Source organism: Podarcis tiliguerta, assembly GCF_965153285.1.
Source record: "Podarcis tiliguerta genome assembly, chromosome: 3".
In the NCBI taxonomy this organism is placed as follows: Eukaryota; Metazoa; Chordata; class Lepidosauria; order Squamata; family Lacertidae; genus Podarcis; species Podarcis tiliguerta.
The window spans coordinates 116,271,331-116,293,970 of NC_139536.1; the positions used below are offsets into that span (position 1 = coordinate 116,271,331).

General features: G+C 39.7%; 1 protein-coding gene and 1 long non-coding RNA gene across 8 annotated transcripts in view; one reads left to right on the forward strand and one right to left on the reverse strand.

Annotated features, from left to right (window-relative positions):
* Positions 1-16,340, forward strand: part of B3GNT2 (UDP-GlcNAc:betaGal beta-1,3-N-acetylglucosaminyltransferase 2) — a 50,719-nt gene extending 34,379 nt beyond the window's left edge. For 4 of the 6 annotated variants that reach the window (XM_083435433.1, XM_083435432.1, XM_083435434.1 and 1 more), the window contains one exon: positions 12,690-16,340. In XM_083435433.1, the coding sequence (XP_083291559.1) occupies positions 12,699-13,892 (1,194 nt within the window). In that variant the 5' untranslated portion in view covers positions 12,690-12,698 and the 3' untranslated portion in view covers positions 13,893-16,340. Of the gene's footprint in view, positions 1-6,056; positions 6,200-8,753; positions 9,083-12,689 lie in introns of those variants that run through there. The other 2 variants (XM_083435431.1, XM_083435435.1) reach the window with 2 other exon arrangements.
* Positions 537-5,860, reverse strand: LOC310675252. Of its 2 annotated transcripts, none has more exons than XR_014509998.1 (3): positions 5,784-5,860; positions 1,410-1,484; positions 537-1,184 (listed from the first exon to the last, which is right to left on the reverse strand). It is a non-coding gene; the product is annotated as an uncharacterized lncRNA (long non-coding RNA). The 2 variants fall into 2 exon arrangements; XR_014509999.1 differs by having other exon boundaries at positions 5,711-5,841.
* Positions 16,341-22,640: the final 6,300 nt, after the last annotated feature.

Here is a 22,640-nt window from a genome sequence, read left to right on the forward strand (position 1 = left end):
CCAATAAAGCGAGATGAGCGCCGCAGCCCCAGAGTCATCCCCGACTGGACCTAATGGTCAGGGGTCCCTTTACCTTTACCTTTAGAATGTTACTTGGCATGGTTAAATATTTCTGAGGTCTAAACTTACTCATGGAAAACATCAAGGCTTCATTTCAGGCCCCTGCAGTATAATGTGGGTGATCCACTAGCAGAATGCAGCACCTCTTCAACAGTTGTTGTATAAACTGGGACTAAGCTCACCTGCATTGTCCATGATCCCATTCCAGGAGTGCTGAGCAATAACTGCTCTTTCGTTCCATTTTTTGTTGGCCATCTATGGAAGGGGAGGACGTAAGCCAAGTAGCCCAGCTGAGAAATCATAATGTTATAGAGCAGGGGTGTCCAACAGGTCGATCACGATCTACCTGTCGATCACGGATGTACCTGGTCGATCCTGGTCAATCGAGGGACACTGATGCCCCCCCCAGACAAACCAACGCAACAACTTTGGCTGATCCTCCCCCCCCCCCCAAAGCTCAACATCTCCAGTCAATCCAATGGGTAGATCACTGCCAGTTTGTTTATAGTGGGAGCAGATCGCAACCTCTTGGAAGTTGGACACCCCCGGTATAGAGATATGAACGGAGGACAAGCATGAGGGCTCCTGGCTAGTCTTTTTCTTTTTCTTTTCGTTTCATAGTTGAAGAGTTTTGGTTCGTCACTGTGAAAAGCTTGTAATCTTAGTCACCATGGCACTTGGAAAGTGTTGCATGATTCATTACACAATCCTTTCTTTTTGACACATCATTGACTATTCAGATGTTACTAAGAATCTGAACACATGATGGATGCATAACATAGTGCAACACAGGGTTGGCCCTTCTGAGCTGCCCTCTCATTGAATTGCTGATATTCTTCCACAAACATAGTCAAAGCAATTGTAACTGGCTCATGGTGTTTACCTATTCACAACATCACTGCTTATCTTGTTAGATGGTGATGCATTGCAAACAGTAATATTTGGGTTAAAGGTCTGTTCTTTGCTGGTGGAAAAAAACCAAAAGTTTCAGAAGAGTCAGCCAGCAACTAGTGACCCATTTAACCCCCTCTTGTCTTTTCTTCCAGCTTCTGTTAATTAGTAGCTGAACTCCAGCTTTTTATCATTCTTTTTCAAAGTAGTTTAGCTGCTAGGAGCTCTGCAAGCTGTTGAAAAGCAGTCGGAGATTAATTCAAATTCTGCTCTCTTTAATTTTGACTGAAGTTACTGAAATAGAAGTTCTCTTTTTACCATATAATTCATTATCTCAACTATCAAAAGCTAGTTGTAAATTCTGTCATATCATCCTTGTTATTTCTTTTAAAACAATATTTCTGAGTTTTATTTCAGTCCCTTGATTCCCATTACATGAATTTTGTGGTGCTACTTACAGCGTATCAGGAGTTCATAGTTCAAAGTATATAGAACACATTTCAAGGAACTGTAATGCAGGTTTACCGCAATCCCTGTCGGAAAAGAAATTGACTAAGAACATGGGCTTATGAGAACTAAATTAATCAGAAGCTGAAATGCTTTACCGTTTCTACCTTTACCGACTGCAATCTTAAATATTCTTACCAAAAAGTACCTCGTGGGATCCAGATTCTAAGTAAACCTGTTCAAAATCAAGGTGAATGACAGGCAGAGCATAGAATCATAGAATCATAGAATCATAGAGTTGGAAGAGACCACAAGGGTCATCGAGTCCAACCCCCTGCCAAGCAGGAAACACCATCAGAGCACTCCTGACATATGGTTGTCAAGCCTCTGCTTAAAGACCTCCAAAGAAGGAGACTCCACCACACTCCTTGGCAGCAAATCCTAAGAATTCTTTCTCAGAAATAAGTCCTTTTGTATAAATAGGACTTACTCCTTAGAAAGTATGCATAGGCTTGTAGAACTTGAAAACTAGACTTTAACGTACGTAAGTGCAAACTGAATTTTGTACCTTGTGAGCAAAACCTGTGTTCCTGGAAGGGAGAAAATGTGATTAAGTAATCAGAGTTTCTACAGTCGTATCACAGGAACAAAATTAACCTACTTGGGCATCTGGAAATTCCCATGCTCTAACCAGTTTGATCTAGCTATTCAGATACCATTGCTTCAACAGCTTTTTTCATCAGCATTACAGAACAAGCATTTAATATTATCCCTTAGACATTGTGGCTGGGGTGGGAAGGATTCCGGCTGAAAAAATTAATACTTGCATGATTGACTTTGTGTAGTTTAACCCTGTTTCTTCTTTTCATGTGGAGGGGCTAAGGCAATGATCTGAGTTTACACAACAAAGAATTAATAAGCCATTTATTGCAGTCTGCACAATGTAACATAGTTGACACTAGAAAGATCTTTTTGGTGTAACAGTAGATAACCGATATAAGACAGTCTAGAAAGTAGCGCTTCTTGAGAGACTAACAAATATGCTGTGGTTGACATGTGGACCGATCAAGAAGGGTGGCTTCACCCCAGTGGTTTGATTTTATTACATATGCTATGTTGTAAAGAAAATCTGCCCTTTTCCCCTTATGGGGTATCCAAGAGCCCGTATACAGTCCTTACGTGGGTTCCCTATTGGTAGGAGAAAATAACAGAAAATAGATATTTTTAATTCCCTGCCCTGGAGCTCAAGACCACCCCTCCATACATCATACATACATCACAGAAGGTGTAACCCAAGACCACCCCCCACAAACATCATACCTACATCACAGAAAAGGTGGTCTACAACAGAAATTTGAATGTTGTTGCTTTTCCTGTCAGTCAGGTTATCTGATAATGCCTTATCTGATGGCCTTTCCTGGTAGTCTGCCCATTCCTTTGAGATGGTGATTACCCAATTCCTGTAACAAGGAAGGTTTTTCACTTCCTTCCTCCTGGCAGAGAAACATTTGGTCAGCTTGGGAGTCAAAATGGTTTCAGGTCGGTCTTCCTGTGCTGATCTATGTACGTGCTTGGTTGGTACATTTATGAACATATATATATAAGACCTGAAATTTTATTATTACAGCTGGTATGTATGAACAATCCCACCCCCCAGCCTTTGGCTCAATTTGGTTTATTTAAACAAGATATTCACTTACATTCTCATGTTCAATTATATATCAGTACCCAATTTTGCCTTATTTGTAACCTAAAAAAAAAAAAAGATTATTATCCATATTCAGTTTTAACACAACCACAAGGATATTTGATGGGACAGTTGGCTACGTGATATTGAATATTAACTGTTACTTTTATCTTGTTTAAATTAGTTTATAAACCAGGAACCTATATATTGACCACTAACCACAAACCAAATGTCTGAGATATGCTATTTTTGTTATCCATGAATGATGATACAAGATGGTTTTGGTCTATTTATTTGGTTTCTTTATTTATAATTGTCCTTTATATAAAACCCAATAAAGAGCTATTAAAAAACAACAACAGACCAGCCAGTGGCCAGAGGAAGAAGAAAAGTTAGAAGTACTGTATCTCTTTCTTACACCGTAATCCTTCCCAGGATTAAAACTGCATAAAACAAGTGAAGCAGTTTCAGGATTGAGCTGCTAACTTGAATTTATTGTTGTCTGACACTTGGAAAATACTCTGCAGAATACTGAAGCATTAAGTTGGCCTTCCCCAATTTGTGGCCTTTCAAATGAGACACAGCTCTCATCAGCCCTCATTACCAATGGTCAGAGATTATGGAAGTTGCTGAAGAAGGCTGCCAACCTCTTGACTTTATAAAGTGTACATTAATCTAAAATATGCTATCTGTGATTTGAAGCTAATTGTTTAAAATTCACGAACATCAACCCCAAATCTTTATTTGCTTGTCGCCCCCCTCCCCAATCCTTTTACTTATACAGAACTTTGCATATAATTAAATTGATGATAACTTTACTGTTCAAGTGCCAGGCTAACAGAGGCTAGCCATAATTCCACTTTTATAATAGAAGCGAAACTTTTTTTCAGTAATATGAAAGCTGCTGTATTTACTTATTTATTTGTAAGATTCCTTGCCCTTTGCCATAAAGTCCCAGGACAGGTTGCAACAATATACAATTACAATTACTGGCTCCCAGTACGTTTCCGAGCATGATTCAAAGTGTTGGTGCTGACCTTTAAAGCCCTAAACGGTCTCGGTCCTGTATACCCGAAGGAGCGTTTCCACCCCCATCGTTCTGCCCGGACACTGAGATCCAGCGCCGAGGGCCTTCTGGCGGTTCCCTCATTGCAAGAAGTGAGGTTACAGGGAACCAGACAGAGGGCTTTCTCGGTAGTGGCGCCCGCTCTGTGGAACGCCCTCCCATCAGATGTCAAAGAGAACAACTACCTGACATTCAGAAGACATCTTAAGGCAGCCCTGTTCAGGGAAGTTTTTAATATTTAACGCTGTACTGTTTTTAACACTTGATTGGGAACCGCCCAGAGTGGCTGGGGAAACTCAGCCAGATGGGCTGGGTATAAATAATAAATTATTATTATTATTATTATTATTATTATTATTATTATTATTATACAAAAACAAGTAAAGCAGTTATAATTTTAAAATAAGTAAAACACATAATATAGGTAGCAACCATTTTGCACGGGGGTTCCATTCCTGCCCCCCCCCCCCATTAGTGGAGCATGCATAAGCTTCTCTGTTCCATCCCTTGTTCTGCCGCCTTCTGGGTCTAAAAGGACCCAAGTGTTGGTGGTTGTGTGTCAATCAGATGTGGGCAAAATGGTCACGGCCTGTACAGTTATAATAACCTGAACGGTACATATTCAACAAAAGGCATCCACACACTGAACACCTTTTCTGCGGTGGCTGCCTGCTTGTGGAATGCTCTCCCCAAGCACCTTCATTACATATCTTACATATCTCTAGGTGCCAGGCAAAAACATACTACTTCTTCTTTCAGGCCTTTGGCTAATTCGCCAATCTATGGTCTTTTAAACTGTTAGAGGTGGTATTGTTTTTGTTTGTTGCTATGTTATGTATTTTTGCCTTTTTTTAGATTGTAAACCTCTCTGTGATCCTTGGATGAAGGGCAGTATAGAAATTTAATCATTCATCATCATCATCATCATCATCATCATCTTATCTACTTTCTCCTTCCCACCTAGACTGTCTTAGGAGGTGGAGGCAGCTGAAAGTTAGGTGGAGAAAGCAGACCATGTGTTGGAAGTTGAGGATCTTAGGAATCACATACATTTTTGTTCTTGAATCCCAGAAACAATGCACTGTGCATTGTATTTTAAAACGATTTCGTAGATTAACTAAGACTGCAACCCCAACCCCATTTACCTGCCCTATCGAGTTCAATGTGATGTATTTTTAGTAGTCATGTTTAGGATTGTACTGTTTGGTTTCTAGAGATGGGTAGCCTGATCCTATGCATGTTTACTCAAGATATAAGCTCCACCAAGTTCAGTATGACTTGCTTCCACATAAGTGCACAGTCTCACATCATTATGCAGAAGTTCCGTTTAATGCTGTGGGCTTCATGACACACTTTGTATTTACAAATTTAGCTCAAAAAACAAAATAAACTACACATATGTAAATTATTGTGTAAAATTGTTTAAAAGATTTGTTCTTTTTCATGGCAGTTTATCAGATGACATTTGCAATAGCCTCTGAATTACACAATCTCTGCAGCTCCAAATATGGGCAGCAGCTACTAATATTGGCCTACCTGAATACATAATATTGGCCTACCTATATAGCTTGCTGTTACTTGAAATCAGTTTTCACGAGTGTGTTGGATATCTTAAAATCTTACACCTCCTACCCAATTGTGTTGGTGCTGGTACATAAAACTCATGCTGTGTTGCAACCAGTGTCCCTTCTTTCTGAAGTCTGAAGAGGACTTTTAAATATCACTTCAGTGTATCCAGCTCCTAATATGTGCTAACAATGCACTCTGATGTCATGGCATACAGGAGAAAGTGCCAGTGCAGTTTTATGTAGCAGCTTCTCCCCTGTATGCCTTACAGTTTTTCTGTTAGGAAGAGTCAATACCAAATCCTCTCCTTTCCATCTGAAATTGTAATAAATTCAGGTTTGCTAGCCTGATATCATAGCTCATTAATGTGATCCTGTCTGTATTTTATATAGTAGTTTGATAGTCATTGAGCTAGAATGAAGTTTTTTATTTGCTTAATTTGAGTATCTTCCATATTGCCTTCAACCATCTGGAAGTACTTGGTAAGTTTCCTTTTGCTATATACAATATTATTAACTGCTTATCCGATTGGCTGTTGATTCATAGTCAAAAGGCCAACTGTGTGCCATCTGAAGTAGTGAGGTTGTGTTCGCACGTAATACTTAAGCCATGGATTAAAATGCAGCACATAAAAAAACTAATTCAATCAGTAATAATGCTGTGAGAAAATTTCTTCCAGGCCCACACTGAATGAAGTGGATGGGGAAGACTAAGAGATCATATGACCCACCATCTTCTAGCTACAGGGCCAGCCAACCACCACCATTGCTATTAACAAACTAGCTGGCTGTCCGCTAACATAATCACCATATTTTTCGCTCTATAAGACGCACTTTTCCCCTCCTAAAAAGTAAGGGGAAACGTGTGTTCATCTTATGGAGCGAATGCAAGCTGCGCAGCTTTTGCTGAAACCAGGAGAGCAAGAGGGATTGGTCCCTCTTGCTCTCCTGGCTTCAGGGATAGCCGCCCAAAGCCTCCTGAGCGCAGCGGGAGCCTCCCACTGCGCTCAGGAGGCTTCGCATTGCTTTCACTCCCACTGCGCTCAGGCACCTTCAGCGAAGCGGGAGGAGAAACGGAGCCCCTTCCTTTTCTCCTCCCGCTTTGCTGGAGAGGCGCTGAGCAGAGAGGGAGAGAATATTTTTTCCCCTTGTTCTCCTCCTCTAAAACTAGGTGTGTCTTATGGTTGGTTGCATCTTATAGAGCGAAGAATATGGTGGCTGGTCTGCCCATCTACTGCTGCCACTTCCCCCTACTCACTCACCTGCTCCCACCAGCTTCAGTGGCACTAGAACGCCTGGCTTCACTTTGACAAAGAGTTCCCTAGAGTGAGGCCTTGTGGAAGCAGTCACCCCGAGAGTGCTTGCACAGTTTTTGCTTCAGAATACACGTCAACATTTTCTTAAAACTTTAGTGTTTTGAAGAAGTTTATAATTGTGTATTTATGTCACGCTGGCCACGTGACCCGGAAGTGTCTCCGGACAGCGCTGGCCCCCGGCCTCTTAAGTGAGATGGGCGCACAACCCTAGAGTCTGTCAAGACTGGCCCGTACGGGCAGGGGTACCTTTACCTTTTACCTTTATAATTGTATATTTAAGCTGTGATTGAAGTGCTGCAAAGTGAGGGCCACACTGGCACTCTCTGGACAACCTCTTCCGCAATGCCTTGCTCTCAGAGAAGCCAGGAACTTTCTCAGGTTTGGTGAGCAAACAAAGGAATATGCAAGGCAGCACAGCAGTATTAGGAGGCTGGGCCCAGTCTTAGGTGTGCAATGTCTTACCTCCACTCTGGTTTCTGCTAATGTTAGCAGAATTTTGCTTCTCTGCATTTTCCACCCATCTGTTCTAATCCCACCCTCTGGAGCAACAGGGAACACTTGTACATGAGAACCCTTCAGATATTTGAAGACCACAGTCATGTACTCCTTTAATCTTCTTGAGACTAAACGTACATAACTCATATCACTTAGTTACCACACCCCTCACCATGCTGATCTTCCCTCTTTGGAAGCACTGTAGTTAATAAGTGTCATTCTTTTAATGTGGTGCCCCCAACTGGGCACAATACTCCAGATGCAACTAAGTCACATAGGACAGGATTCAGCTAACGAGTCCCATCAATGGAAGCCCTGCGCAAGGGCTTCCAGTCGTTCAATGGGGCTTCTCCTCTCCTCTTCCCCAGCACCCCCAGAATTGGCTTGGGGGGATCAGGAGAACCACAATTGGGCTAAAATCATGGTTTAACTTTGCATGCAAACACAACCCTTAAATGTAGCCGATGCCTGCAGTCTGCTTTATCTCAACAAGTGAGTAAAATTCGCTTAGATAGCCAAGATTCCTTCTCCTTAGTGTGCAACAAAAGCAGACATAAGATTGATGCCTACCTTACTTTTTTTGCACATGTCTCCTATGGAGACGTAAATGGATTAATTTACATTTAAATAGCTCATTCCTGGCAATTACTCTGGTCACAATTATTTTGTTTTTAAAAGTGGTTCTGTCCTGGAGTTCAGTTATTTATTTTTACTATTTATTACAGCATTTTTATACTATCAACAATAATTACTCTTTTTCACACTATGTACCCCCCCCCAATATAAAATATAAAAATACAATGTGAACATAAAATGAAAATTTAAGATTACGCCTTTATGGGGAAATTCAAATGGATATTTTAATGCTGGGCTTGCAAACAGCCACTTGCCTGATAATCTGTAGTGAATAGGAATTGCCACCAGAATTGCTACATTAAGACTTTCGGTTTTTTACAGTGCAGCATGAATTTCCCACTCCCTATACAACCCCCAAAGCTTATCCCAGGTATTGAGGAATCCCCAGGAAATGGTTGGAATTGGAGGAGGAAAAAATTGGTATGAAGGCATTTTGCACAAGAAGCATTTATAATTTCCTATCTAACTGCTCTTGATTGATCTTGTCTTGCTTCTTAAATTTCTCCCATGGTTAGCAGTAGTGAGGACTTAAATGGTGGGGACCCTAACTTCTTTTACTTGCCTGCTCCTCTGATTTTTTGTGTGTATAGGAAGCATGCAGGATAAGGAATGAGAGCAATATAGATCACCGTCTGCCTGTCAAGACCTCTAGGCATACCAGATGAAGGTGGCTACAGAACAACACGCACAGTACAGTTGTGTACCAGGGTGCAGGTTGGATCCAGACAGCTGCTGGCAGGGGGCGGGTTTCCCAGCTTTTGCCAACTCCTTCCAGTAGTAGCTCCCCATGCTGTTCCTTAAGGTTTACAAGCCCTCTGGATTGGCTTTTCAAGGGGGAACAGGGAACTTCAGTGGACAGGAGGAGGTGGGAAAGCCTCTAGTTTCTTAGGATCCATCTTGATATCAAGCTACGTTTAAGGTAAGCTTACGTTCCTGGTACTGTTCCTCATTCACAGTTTAGTATTAAATACTGGGCAAAGTTATTGCCCCAAGATAAAAGCGTAGTTGCTATTTATCATCCTAAAAATAATTTTGCTCCCTTTTAAATAACTAAGGAGCTTGCCTTTGTCTTCGGAATGCTTTAATTAAAAATCAGGCATAAAATAATTAGCTGGTAGTTAATTCCACAGACTGTTTTGACTCTTTAATTATGAGGAAAGGTTGTGTTCTCCCGCATTTTGGTGGATGTGTGGGTGTTTTACTAGGGCAGGGCCTTATCAGCCATTGTGCACAGGCTCTGGATCTCCCTCACCTCAGTGACGCATCTGGCCTCTTCACTCCTGCCTTCTGTCTCCACACTAATAGCGCAATCCTATACATTTCTACTCAGAAGTAAGCTCCACTGAGTTCAATGGAACTTAGTCCCAGATAAGTGAGTATACTATTGCAGCCCAAGACTGTTTTGAGGGCTTTGGGAATAGTTTACTTTCTGCTTGCTGCATTTGTTTCTGTGCTTGTTTTGCTCTCAGCTATTTGGGTTTATCTATCCTACCTACATGAGCTTTATATATATATATATCATTGAGATTGTGGCCACTTCTTTAAATGTTCTGTTTAGCAGAAAAGCATGTTGTAAATATTTTTAAATGAAAGTAATGCAAGTGGCATAATTCCAAGGGGCATTCAGGAATTATTTGTGTGATATCCAACTGAGTAATGCCCTGACTGCCATTGAATATCACCCTTTGCCATGAGTATTTTTAAAAAAGAAATTCTAATTGCTACTCTTGCACATTCCCTTAGGCCTGTAGGGTAAAGATTGCTGCTTAACCAGTACTGTGCGGTGGAACTGGTATTACAACTTCCAAACAAGTAACTTTGCTGCTGTTATTTATGTGTTCTACACTGTAAAGTGCCACAGATGTCTAAAGGCACCCCTTGTTTTCAGTCTGACCTGCTACACGCATGTGGGAAGGGTTTGGGTATTATTTAGCAAACAGCAAACCTTCCTTCGCCAAGGTAGTCTGGTACAGATGGATGTGTCCCGTCCTGTCTCCCCCACTCCCAGCACTCATTTTTACCCTTGCACCAGCCTTGATAGTTGGTTATGCTGAGAATGAGTGGCAGGCCAAGGTGAGCTTCATGACTGAGGGGGGATCTGAACCCGAATCTTTTGGGTTCAAGCCTGGCACTGCCCATAATGTCACACTGGCTCTAGTTGTAGAATCTTATAAGGGCACTGCTGCAGCTACAGAAGACAGCCAACCCATGGGTCTCTGCGGTTGAATGATAAAATTTAGGAGCAAATTGAAAAGCATTAATTCCCAGGCTGCTGCATTAGAATTTAATGCAAGCTTTTATATGAAAGGGAATTTTGAAATATTTTTCAGGGCTGGGTGGGGGAGGGGAATGTTAAGCACACAATCTTCCATATAAATTTTAAGGTGCCAATATATGAAAGGTCTCTGTCACATAATCCGCATGCTTAAATCAACTGTATACATCAAGTTTTACTTTACAGACTTCTTCAGACTGACCCATAACTTCCAGTTAGCGCAATATGTTTGTTGGTGCTGATGGGAGTTGTAGCTCAAAACATCTGAGGAGGCAATAGGTTGGGGAAATTGTGCTACTTTTTTCCCTAGGAGGATCAAAAGCAATATTTTTGGACCCTCCAAACATGAAAATGAGAGTTGACAAAAGCCTCTCCTTGTTCAAACACTCCATTTGGAAATGGGAGGAAGAAACAACCAATGAGCTAAAGCTATATGAAGGTAAACTCAGGCTAGTATTCTAACCACTTACACTCTTGGTGTGAGCTGTTTTCACAATTGCCTCCTTTAGAGTAAGATCAAACATTGGTAAGATGGAGTTCAGGGGACCTTCATTAACATCCTAGTTATTAAGCAACATTTTACTTAATTTGTTCTTAAATTACATGTTCATGTTGCAACAGTGACTTAGAATTAGAATGGTCATAGCAAGATCTTTTATCTGATCATATTGAAGAACGTCAAAAGAAGCGTTTTATCATCCTCCGAGATCTGCTGAGTGCTCTTCTGTTGAGATTTGGACAGTGTCAATGAATGACGGCCGTTCCGGCCATGCCCACTCACTGCCTGTGGATCATTCTCCCCAAGGGAGCTCCTTCTCCTGCCCCACCCCTTCAAATCTCCTTGGTGCCAGAGAGAAACCTTTCTTTTCTCAGAAGTCTTTTCATTGTTTTCAACATTAAAAAAATCTTAGCATCTTTTTCAGCCAGTGCTTTAATATTGCTTATTGGAATTATATAACCTAAGAGCGATTTGTGTGTGTGTGTGTGTGTGTGTGAGAGAGAGAGAGAGAGAGAGAGAGAGAGAGAGAGAGAGAGCGCGAGAGCGCGCTTGTGGTAGGATTGTATTGCTAGCTGTAGTTTGATATGATTTTCTCTACCGTTAATCTGTTTTAAACTGTACATTGCCTAGAGGCATACATAATACTGTACTTGTAATAATATATTTATTCCACACACTGCAATGCAGCATATGGGCTTTGAAAGTCAAAACTTATAATGAAAACTACAAGTATTACTATGAAAATAATTTTATCTAAGTTTACTGAATACTCCATATTCAGTTCCACTTGGGTGGATAATATGGTATGCCTTATCAGTAATACAAATGACTAATCCAGTACACTAAGAACTATTTTTAAGAGGCTACATTTTAATATTTTAATGTTCCATTATTTTAATGTTGTATTTTACTTTTGTTTTTAAGTTGTAATCATTCATCTTGTTTTTATTATTGCTTGTAAGCCGCTCTGAGCCGGGCCTTGGCTGGAGAGGGCGGGGTATAAATAAAAAAGTATTATTATTATTGTTATTATTTTGTTAGGTAGCTTGTTCTCCTAGTCGGATATAAGAGCATGTGTCCGAGAGAGAGAGGTACCCTTGAGGTTTAGCTGCCTTTATCAGGGCCCTGCCCTGTGGAACTCCTAGCTTATATTTTATTATCTATTTATTAAATTTCTATACCACCATACATCCGTGAATCACAGGGCAGTTTACAATAGAAAAACACAAACATACATAACATAATGGCAAACAAAAACAATTCCTACCCCAGTATTTATTTTATTATAGTAGTTTGGCAGGAGCATTCCTTGCACATTTTTAGACACCTTCTAAAAACTTTTATTCAGACAGGCCTTTCAGATCTGAGATTCTTTGCCAATCAATTCTCAGTGATATGTTTCACATTTTTATTTTAATACTGTGTTTTTAGTCTGTATATTGCACTGTGATATTTTATATGAAAATGTGGTTTATAACTATTTCAATAAACTGCAAGGGGTTGGACTAGATGACCCTTGGGTCCCTTCCAACTCTATAGTTCTATGAAGTAAAATCTTGTTGTTTGTTCAGTTTTATACCTTTCATTCATACTGGTTGCTGTATTCCCAGTTCAGGATGAGATTTTGATTTACTGAGCTTCGCATTCTTCCAAATACCTAGTCACACAATAATTGCATTCATCTGGAACAGTATCTTGCTATATATACCATTATATGTTTTTCAGATGCTAATGGCTCTTTCTTTTTTCTAGATATGAGACATGAGTGTTGGACGCAGAAGATTAAAGTTGCTGGGAATTCTAATGATGGTCAACTTCTTCATCTATGTGATTGTGGAGGTGTCAAAGAGCAGTGGCCAAGCAAAGAATTCAAAAAGGCACGTTATAATACCACAGGCCAAATTCTGGAGAAAATTTGTTCCTCACAAGGCATATTGGAATAAACAGCAGCAGAAGCTGGAACGCTTATCCAATCCGATTTTTGCATTGCTTACAAATATGACAGTGGAAGAAAGCTTATCTTCTAATGGCAGCTTTTCAAATGCGTGTGATCCTGACCCATTTGTAGCTCTACAAATTAATGGCTTTAAAGACTTGCCAGATAGATTTAAAGACTTCTTGCATTACTTGAGATGTAGAAACTATTCAATATTAGTGGACCAACCACACAAGTGCAAACATAAACCTTTTCTGCTTCTGGCTATCAAATCACTTATTCCCCATTTTGACAGAAGACAAGCAATCCGACAGTCTTGGGGGAAAGAAATTAAATCGGGGGATGCAACTGTTGTGAGGGTCTTCTTGTTAGGCCAGAACTCTCCGGAGGATAACTTTCCTGATCTCTCAGATATGTTGAAATTTGAGAGTGAAACCCACCAAGATATTCTTTTATGGGACTACAAAGATACTTTCTTCAATTTGACCCTGAAAGAGGTACTGTTTCTGAAATGGGTGAGCAATACCTGCCCAGATGCCCAGTTTATTTTTAAGGGAGATGATGATGTTTTTGTGAACACGCATCAGATCCTGGATTACTTGAAGAGTTTAACCAAGGATAAAGCCAAAGACTTGTTCATAGGTGATGTGATCAAAGATGCTGGACCTCATCGTGACAAGACACTGAAGTACTATATCCCAGAAAGTATTTATGAAGGCTCTTACCCTCCATATGCAGGAGGTGGTGGGTTTCTCTATTCTGGTGATCTTGCATTAAGATTAGCCAATGCATCCGACCAAGTCCTACTCTATCCCATTGATGATGTCTATACTGGAATGTGCCTTCAGAAACTTGGGCTTGCTCCCGAAAAACACAAAGGCTTCAAAACTTTTGGCATTGAAGAGAAACACAGGGATAATATTTGTTCCTACACAAATTTAATGTTGGTCCACAGCAGGCAACCCCAAGAAATTATTAAGATTTGGACGAACTTGCAAGATCCAAATTTAAGCTGTTGAGTACATATATGTCCAAAAGTTCTCTCCAAATTTGGGTTTAATTTCTTGGCTAAATGGTTAGTACTTTGAATGGTTTGTTTTGCAAAGCAAAACTCGCTATAAATGGTTTGTCCAGAACGTCTAAAAGAACAATTACATCAGTAACAATGCACATCATGAGGATATGGCATGTAGATGCAGTCCTTTATCTTTCCACTGTCATGTGTTCAATACTTTCACCGAATAAAAACCTGAAAAAGCATACCCTTCAGAAGTTGTGATTAAACTATTGATTTAATGACCATTTAGCTCAAATATTAGAAGACCTTTCCTGTTTTCTAATTATAATAATTATTTAATTGTGGTGATAGAAGCTATACACTGATTTGTTTTCCTGAGATAAGATATCTCGGAGACGGTTTTGGAACTCAAATTCAAAAAAGTAACTTCAAAATAAATAAACTTGGGTGGAGTGTTCAGCTCTCATACTCTGAGTACTCCTATTGGAATTAAGTTACAAGTAATTTAAGTTTATGGATTTAAATGGACCTACTCCTGAGTAAAATGCAAGTCATGTCACCAAACAGTTGGTTTTTATGGCTTTCCTTTTCCACTGTCTCGTTATATCCTCCCACTGAACAGTATTCAGTTAAATGTGATGGAGATCTGTGTAATCTGTATGTAACTGTGTTTAAAATATCAGATGATACATATCTATGGCTGAAAAGCTGTATAGTTTAAAGTGTATTTTGGGAGGTTAAGTGTTGCTTTGCATCAGACTTAGCTAATGGTCAAGCGTTTTACACTTTTTCTTAAACTGGTACCAGACCTACACAGTCTCTTTATTTCCACAGTAGGCTTAACATTTGCTCTGTTGTCTTTTATGTTGTTAAAAAAAATCAGGCAACTTCACTGATAAAATTAACTGATATGTGAATTGTTAATTGGCTTACAAAAACTGGGCCTTCCTTATGGTCTAGGGTTAGAACCTTATGAAAATGTGCAATTTCTGAGATTCCAAATCACTCAAATGACCCCTATAATTATTAAGGGTATCTCAAAGGCACAGGTCCTAAAACACTCTATCTGCCATATCTTCATCTGTGTTATATCAGACAATTATTCAATGACTGCTTTCTTTATATACGTAGAAGTGCCTGTATTTATTGTTCAGATGGAAGACCAAAACATTTTCTTAAATATATTTAAGAAATATTTGTATAGTGTTGTCAGTCATATTTAAATAGAGTAAACTATTTTAAATGTGTTGAAATATAAAAAGTTAAATAAAGTTAATTGTTTTTGAATTTCAAAAAGTATATGTGTGTACATCCCAATTTGTATAGACAAGTCTAAATAATTCACACTATATAATGATCACCATCAGTATGTCAACTTTAATTTACTTGAGAGCTCTTATGGCCTGGGTCTGTGGTTTGTTGCCCCATAAGATGGGGGCATGCTCTTGTCCATCACACTGGTGCAATTTCTACCATTGCACTGCTTGCTAGGAGCAAATTATAACCAGTCAACAAGGAGTGACATTTTGCACTGGAAAAGCCCCTCTGTTTCTGTGGGTGCAGCAAAGTTGTCCAAGTCCATTTCCATGGTGTAGGGGAGGCTTAGTGGTATTATGAGGTAACATTTCAGTGGCAGAGAGACTGAGAAAGAGATCTACAGGCAGCATGGTAGTAAAGGGGCTTACAGGGGCATATATAATGCTCGTCTTTACGATAATCCAAAACTTAGAGCAGTGGCATTCTTCCACATTGTTTTGAGATAGGCTCCAGTCTCCTCAGAGGGGTTTCTATCTTTTTGATGTTTAGATTTGAAGGGAAATCTGTTCATTCTTAAAAATATTCTATCCTGATATAGTTGTATGCTTACGTTAAGAAAGAAAATTTGCTGAGGGAGGAATTCATCATGGCAGTCATTAGGACAAGCTTTTCAGCTTGCAAGAGGAAACCTTCTTCCCCCGCATGCATTTCTGGAGGTTGTTCTTATACCCCACAGCCAATTTGGGGTGGGGGTGGCGGAGAGGAAGGGGGAAGCCCCATTGCAGTAGCAGCACTCATTAGTATATTCCCCTACTCGTAAGGCCACTGTTCTGTTCCCCCTTACATGGAACAAGCACCATTGAACTCAAAAGGGGCTTATTCCTGAGTAGACATGTAGAGGACTGGACTTTAAGGCCTGTATCCTGTGAACACTTGCCTATGGATAAGCCCCAAAGAATACATTGCAACACACTTCTGAGAAAACACACAGTAAGCTTGTTCATCTTAGTCCTTCTTTGTCGCTCACCTCGTTTTTCCCCATTTTTCTGTATTCCGTTTTGTTGCTTTACTCCACGCTTACTGCACCACCAAGTTCATATTGTCTGCAATCTCTACGTTTTATCAAGAGATAAAAATGAGTTTTTTTAATTCTATTTTTGTAAATAAAATAAAATGTCTTTGAATTTGAAAAGTGTGTTGCTGTAAGATTTGATTAGAAACTTGTTTGCGGTATTTTAATACTTTGACTTTACAGCAGATTGGTTCTATCTGGTACGTTCTGTGTATGCAAAAGCAGGAACATATTCCACTTTATGTTGGTAGCAGCACTTTGGCTCCACTGAAATAGGTGAGTCAAGTTACTTTTGACTTCAGTCTCATTGATTTCAGTGCTGAAATCACTAGACACTATCCAAAAATAAAACTGGAAACAACACCTGGCCATTGAGTAAACTCCATGTATGCTGCTCTGAGCTTCTTAGAGAGGAAAGGTACAATATAAATGTGATAATAAAATAAATAAATAAATAAATAAATGGTAAAGCCCTTAACACAACAGTAAGTTGCCAATAACTTAATGAATGTAAGGAAATTCAGACAATTTAGACTGCTGCCTAAGGCAGTAACTTCTAATAGGGAACAGGTGCTGTAAACTTAGGAACAGTCCAAGCTGTGCTGTACATCTTAAAAAGCAAGTTAATGAGAAATACACAACAGTCCCATTTCAAAACTACATGTGCAGCCCAAATTCATGTTTATTCAGAAGTCTTCCTAGTTTAGTGGCACACACTCCCTTTCCCTTCATCATGGGGATCCAGACTTGTTCATGAGGGCAGCACAAGTAGCTTAGGAGCATTACAGTAGAAATGGATGATGAATGCAGCACAAACACTCTTAAGAATCTGAAAGCATATGCTGCCAACTTGTACCTGTTAAAGTGGTAAAGTAGAGCTCTAGCAATAGTAGTCTATTGCAGCAAAAGCAAGAGTCTTGTGGTATCTTAGAATCTTTCCCTGGAAAAAGGAACCCCAACTGGAAGAGTACACCACTTCCAGACCCACTATAATCCCTGTACAATACTTGGATAAAGCAGCACAAATGTTACAAAAATCAATTTAACCCACAGCTCTAAAGTTCTTAAATTTTAACCAACTATTTTAAACTGCTTTGAATAGATAAGCTGAACTGAAAATGACACTGAGAAGTTAAGAAAAGGACAGCAGAAAAATGACGAGTATCTGAAACAGCGTCACCTTAATTTGTTTTGACTGAGTATACACCATGTTAATAAGGGACGTGGGTGGAGCTCTGGGTTAAACCACAGAGCCTAGGACTTGCCGATCAGAAGGTTGGCAGTTCGAACCCCCGCGACGGGGTGAGCTCCCATTGCTCGGTCCCTGCTCCTGTCAACCTAGCAGTTCGAAAGCATGTCAAAGTGCAAGTAGATAAATAGGTACCGCTCTGGCGGGAAGGTAAATGGCGTTTCCGTGCACTGCGTTGGTTCGCCAGAAGCGGCTTAGTCATGCTGGCCACATGACCCGGAAGCTGTACACCGGATCCCTCGGCCAGTAAAGCGAGATGAGCACTGCAACCCCAGAGTCGGTCACGACTGGACCTAATGGTCAGGGATACCTTTACCTTTTTACACTTGGTTAATATCCTTTAATAATTTTAAAAGAAACAGTTGCACCATTGAGAGTAAGCCTTTGCTGTTAAGATAATAAAAATATAAATCCTATAATATATGGATCAAATAACAGTAGTCTTAATAAAGACATATGAAGCCTCCATAAACCATGAATCAAAAAATTGAGCAGACTGAGCCTTGGGCACTCATTTATCCCCTTTCTTGGCTTTGAGAAGATGCTATGGGACTGGTTCTCAAAGGGTGTGACTGACATGCCACACTAGCAAGATCTGGCAAGTTTCAAGGACAATCAAAGAAACATTTAAACATTTCAGATAATATAATATATATATATATATATATGCAGGTTTTGGTGTCCTCGGGTGTCTTCCCGTGTAAAAGTTGGGGTGTCTAGGCGACGTTTCGACGAGGTCTCACTCGTCATCTTCAGGCTGGTGCTTTCGGCTTCTTGTTACTGGAACAGAGCAGGATCTCAGTGTTTGAGTTCCTATAAATACTGTTGAGGAGGTGTGGTGTATAGCCTCCAATGTTCTGGGCAGAGAGGAGGTTCCCAGGCTAGTGTGACCTCCTCTCTGCCCAGAACATTGGAGGCTATACACCACACCTCCTCAACAGTATTTATAGGAACTCAAACACTGAGATCCTGCTCTGTTCCAGTAACAAGAAGCCGAAAGCACCAGCCTGAAGATGACGAGTGAGACCTCGTCGAAACGTCGCCTAGACACCCCAACTTTTACACGGGAAGACACCCGAGGACACCAAAACCTGCATTCCTGTACCCGTGAAAATCTACGAAAGCAAATATATATATATATATATATATATGCAGAATATGGATAGATATCTTTTCAAAATGAGAACAAGAGCACCAAGTGATATTTAGGACATATTGTTGTGAACACGGATTTTCAACTGATGAATATGATAGCTCAGAAAAGAGAAAGGTTTCTTTTTGTTGATTAGGAGATGATTTCTTTGTCTCAAATTAGACCTAATATAAATGAGATTATCCAGCAAAAGCAAGTTCACACCTCTCAATGAGTTTGTACACATATTAAGGTTCAAATATAAGAGGCTTGTTTATAATTATATTTTGGGAATGATTCATGTTCTTATGTAGTTGCATTATTTTATACTTTCTGGATGTTCCATGATCCTATTATAAAGTAATTGTGTTCTGTATTATGAATCAAGCACAGCTAGGAGTTGTTTCTTTTTTGTTTTTCAGTGTATTCCTTACCAATAAAAAACTGGGTGTGGTGCAAGATTATTCTGAAAGTATGGCCCAGAGAATTTTCTTTTGATAACTGCTGTACTGTGGTTTGTTAAACCCAATCCTGGTTTGTAAGCAGTACTTAGTTTGGACATCATGGAAAGCCATGGATTAACAAACCACAGCATCGTCTGCAGCTGTGTCTTTATATATTATTGTATGATAGGGCTATAACGCGATCAAATAGCATTGTAATTCTCTGACAACAATAGTTATGACTTCAGTTCTGTTTGTTGTTAATATCTGTGATTAGGTTTCTAAAATAAGTTAATCTTTCACTGTAGTCTTTTCTCTCCAACATGTTTCATGAGCAGAATATGTTAAGCATTCTCCACTTTAGAACAGCAGTTTAATATGGAGATAATGTTAGATGAGGCTGTGTAAATAAATACTGGAGTGGAGAGTGGGAGACAGGGTGTGAGCTTTTCAGATTTGAGTGCCTTCAACTTGACCTGGCACAGCAGGACTGGCTAAAACACTTCTTTCTTCTTTCGTCTTGTTTTGAGCAAGGCCTGCCTGGGTTGCTTGGACAATATTCAAAAACATGCTTCTTGTCTGAAAAGGTTCCACAGGGATCAATTAGACAATGGTAATAGCTAGCAAAGCACTACTTAGGTACGTACATAAATGATAAACAAATCCATATTTTAAAGTAGTTCTTTCTCTTACAGAAAAAAAAATCACATGAAATAATTTCATGTTCACAAAGGCCCTTTTCAAAATGTGAATGCACATCCAGCTTTTCCACATACTTAACTGTGGAGTGTTTTGTTTTTTAGGGTATATATAGGCAGCCAATGTACGGTACTTCAGGTTCTAAAGTGAAACTCACATTACAATGCAAGGTTTAAAATACTTGAGAAATTTAAACAAATACCAGAAAGATCTGTGCCTGTTTGAAATGCTCCTACAATGGATGTTGAATGCTCCTACAATTGCACGCTCTCCTGTTTTTGTGGAGCAAGTGTGCAGTTTAAGAAATGCAGGAAGATCAGTCTCCTCTTCTGTGCACCAGGCTGTATGTCTGATTTATCATTCTTTAGGTCTATTCTTTCTTAGCATAAGCAAAAGTGAGTCTGTGAACTAGGAACACATGAGAAAGGCACAGGGTGGGAAGAATAGCGCCTGTCCTAACCTGGTGCTTATCATATTCTTTTAGGGTCATACTAGGTGTGAGGTTAACTGCATACTTTAATGCAAATAGTATTTACAGGGAAGCCTGAGCAACCTTTTAAAATACTGTTTTTATTTATTTTCATGGTACAGAAAAATTTTGAGAAAACAACTTGTCCTGATAAAATTACAGACATTTATTATGCCAGGTGTTAATGTTTCATTTGATTGCTCTAAGAGATCACGCCACATTTTCCCACGAGTGCTGGGTGGATTCCTGCCACAGCCTGAACGATTTATGTATTCAATAAACATTTGCCATATGTTATACAAGGAATATGGATTGTGTTTGCCCTTTACCACAAGCCTGAGCAACTTGGAGGGGAGGGATTCATAGAATCTTAGAGGTGGAAGGGACCCAAGGGTCATCTAGTCCAACCCCCTGCAACACAGGGATTGAATTGATGGTTTCCCCTCTGAGACTTGGTTGCATTTTAAAATGTGGTGTTGTTTTTTGCCGTTTGCATTTTGAAGGAAGCAAAGATGGTGGCTGTGAAGGCTCCCCATGAAATGCAAATAGCTGCTTCAGAAAGACAATTTGTAAGATCGCAGTGGGTGGAAGCTAAATGCTTTCCCCTTTCCACTCCCAGGACCTTCCGGTTTCCCTGCAGTGGCCACTTGCATAACAGCTGCAACAATAATTATCACATAGTCTTTGGTCCTTAGACAACTGGAATAATAGAGTTTTCCTAAGAACCATGCCTCCAGATGTTGCTGGACTATAGCTCCTCTCCTGCCTGCCTATTGGGCGTTCCTGGTGAGCGGAAGCTAAGAACATCTGAAGATCATCGTGTGGGTTCCCACTGGCATGGAAAGTTCAGTAAGAAGCTAAGCTTGAAGCACAATTAAAAGTCATCCTTGTCTCTTTGTGTGCAGAATTCACTGGAACTAGAGGTTTATTGAATATATATATCTCAGGATTTAAGAGGCAGAAGGGAAAAAAATTACGTCAAGGATAACACAGTTCTTTATCAAGCTCTGATTGGTCCCAAGTGATTAAATTACAGCTCGCTTACATGAGACCAAGGGAGCTATGTTATTTTTCAACACAGTTACTTTAATTTTCTTCACTCATAGGAGAGGAGCGAGGCTGGTGGTATCCTTGGGAATCCTGAGCCCTGTTTCCATGGAAAAAGAGGTTTATTGAAATGGAAACACAAGAGTCCTTTGAAAGAGTGGTGGACAAGAGATTCTCATGAATTATAATTTTATGTGATTTTTTGTGAACCGCCCTGAGATCTGCAGATAAAGGGCAGTATACAAATTTTAAAAATAATAATGTTCAAATGTCACGTCTCCTTAAAAAGTCTTTAAAAGTATGAATTGAGTACCTTTCAGTTGTACTTGCATAAACATAACTTGTAGTCCATCATTTTCACAAAATAAATGCAGGTGGAAAACAATATTAGTTCTGCTTCCTGAGTAAGAAAGTAATAAGAAATTAAATACATCCATTTTCTTTACAAGTGCTTTTATACTGCAGTATTATGGCAAAAGTGCATCTCCAGCATTCAAAAGTAACAAAAGGCTATTCCTTCCCTAAGTGGTGTGGTCATTTAAGAGAGTTGCATCATTCTGAATTAATCTCATAATATATAATATGCTTTGAGTATCTGTATCACGTCACACAACCACTTTTTGTGCTACAATCATGATGGCAATAAATGCACTGCTGTGGCGACATGAAGGATGTTTACAACATGAAACAAAACACCACCGTGTAATAATGGAGGAGGGGAAGAATTTGGTATGCAAAAAGGTATCTGCAAAGCAACTAAGCCACATTTAATAACCTTTAGTGGGAGTTAGGGTGCTTAAGAGAAGACATCAATTTGGTAAAGTATAATAAATCAGAAATTCTCCAACCAAGCGGCTTTGAAAGAGAAAAAAAATCAGTTATTTGCCTAAACGTTCAGACTTTCTGTATGTATGATTCTGCCTGAGATAAAATTGAAAGAATTCCATATGATATGGAAATGCCTTCTACTTGGCAACTTTGCTGGAAAATGCAGCGCTGGCTGTGAGTGAAAGAAAACCAAAATTGGTAAAACAGCATTTCAGTCTAGCTTTTGATTAACCTGCTTTTTAACTTATTATTAACACAGTTCTGCTATCGGCTCAGATCACATTGTGCTCCCCCCCCCCCTCTTTACTCCATGCTCTTCTTGGCCCAGCTAATTCCCCTTCAACTAACCTTCAGTTGTTTTAACACATAACATTTTGTGTTACATGGGTTTGGAGGTGAAATGTGTGCACCTTCTGCCTCAAAATTGCACAACTGCTTTGTACTTCCACGCATATGCAGCAGAATACTATGGCATGACTTTAATATGCCTTTAATACACAGGTCTGTGTGCATGATTGAGGGTATTGTGTGAAGCAGCTGTTAGATTTGACAG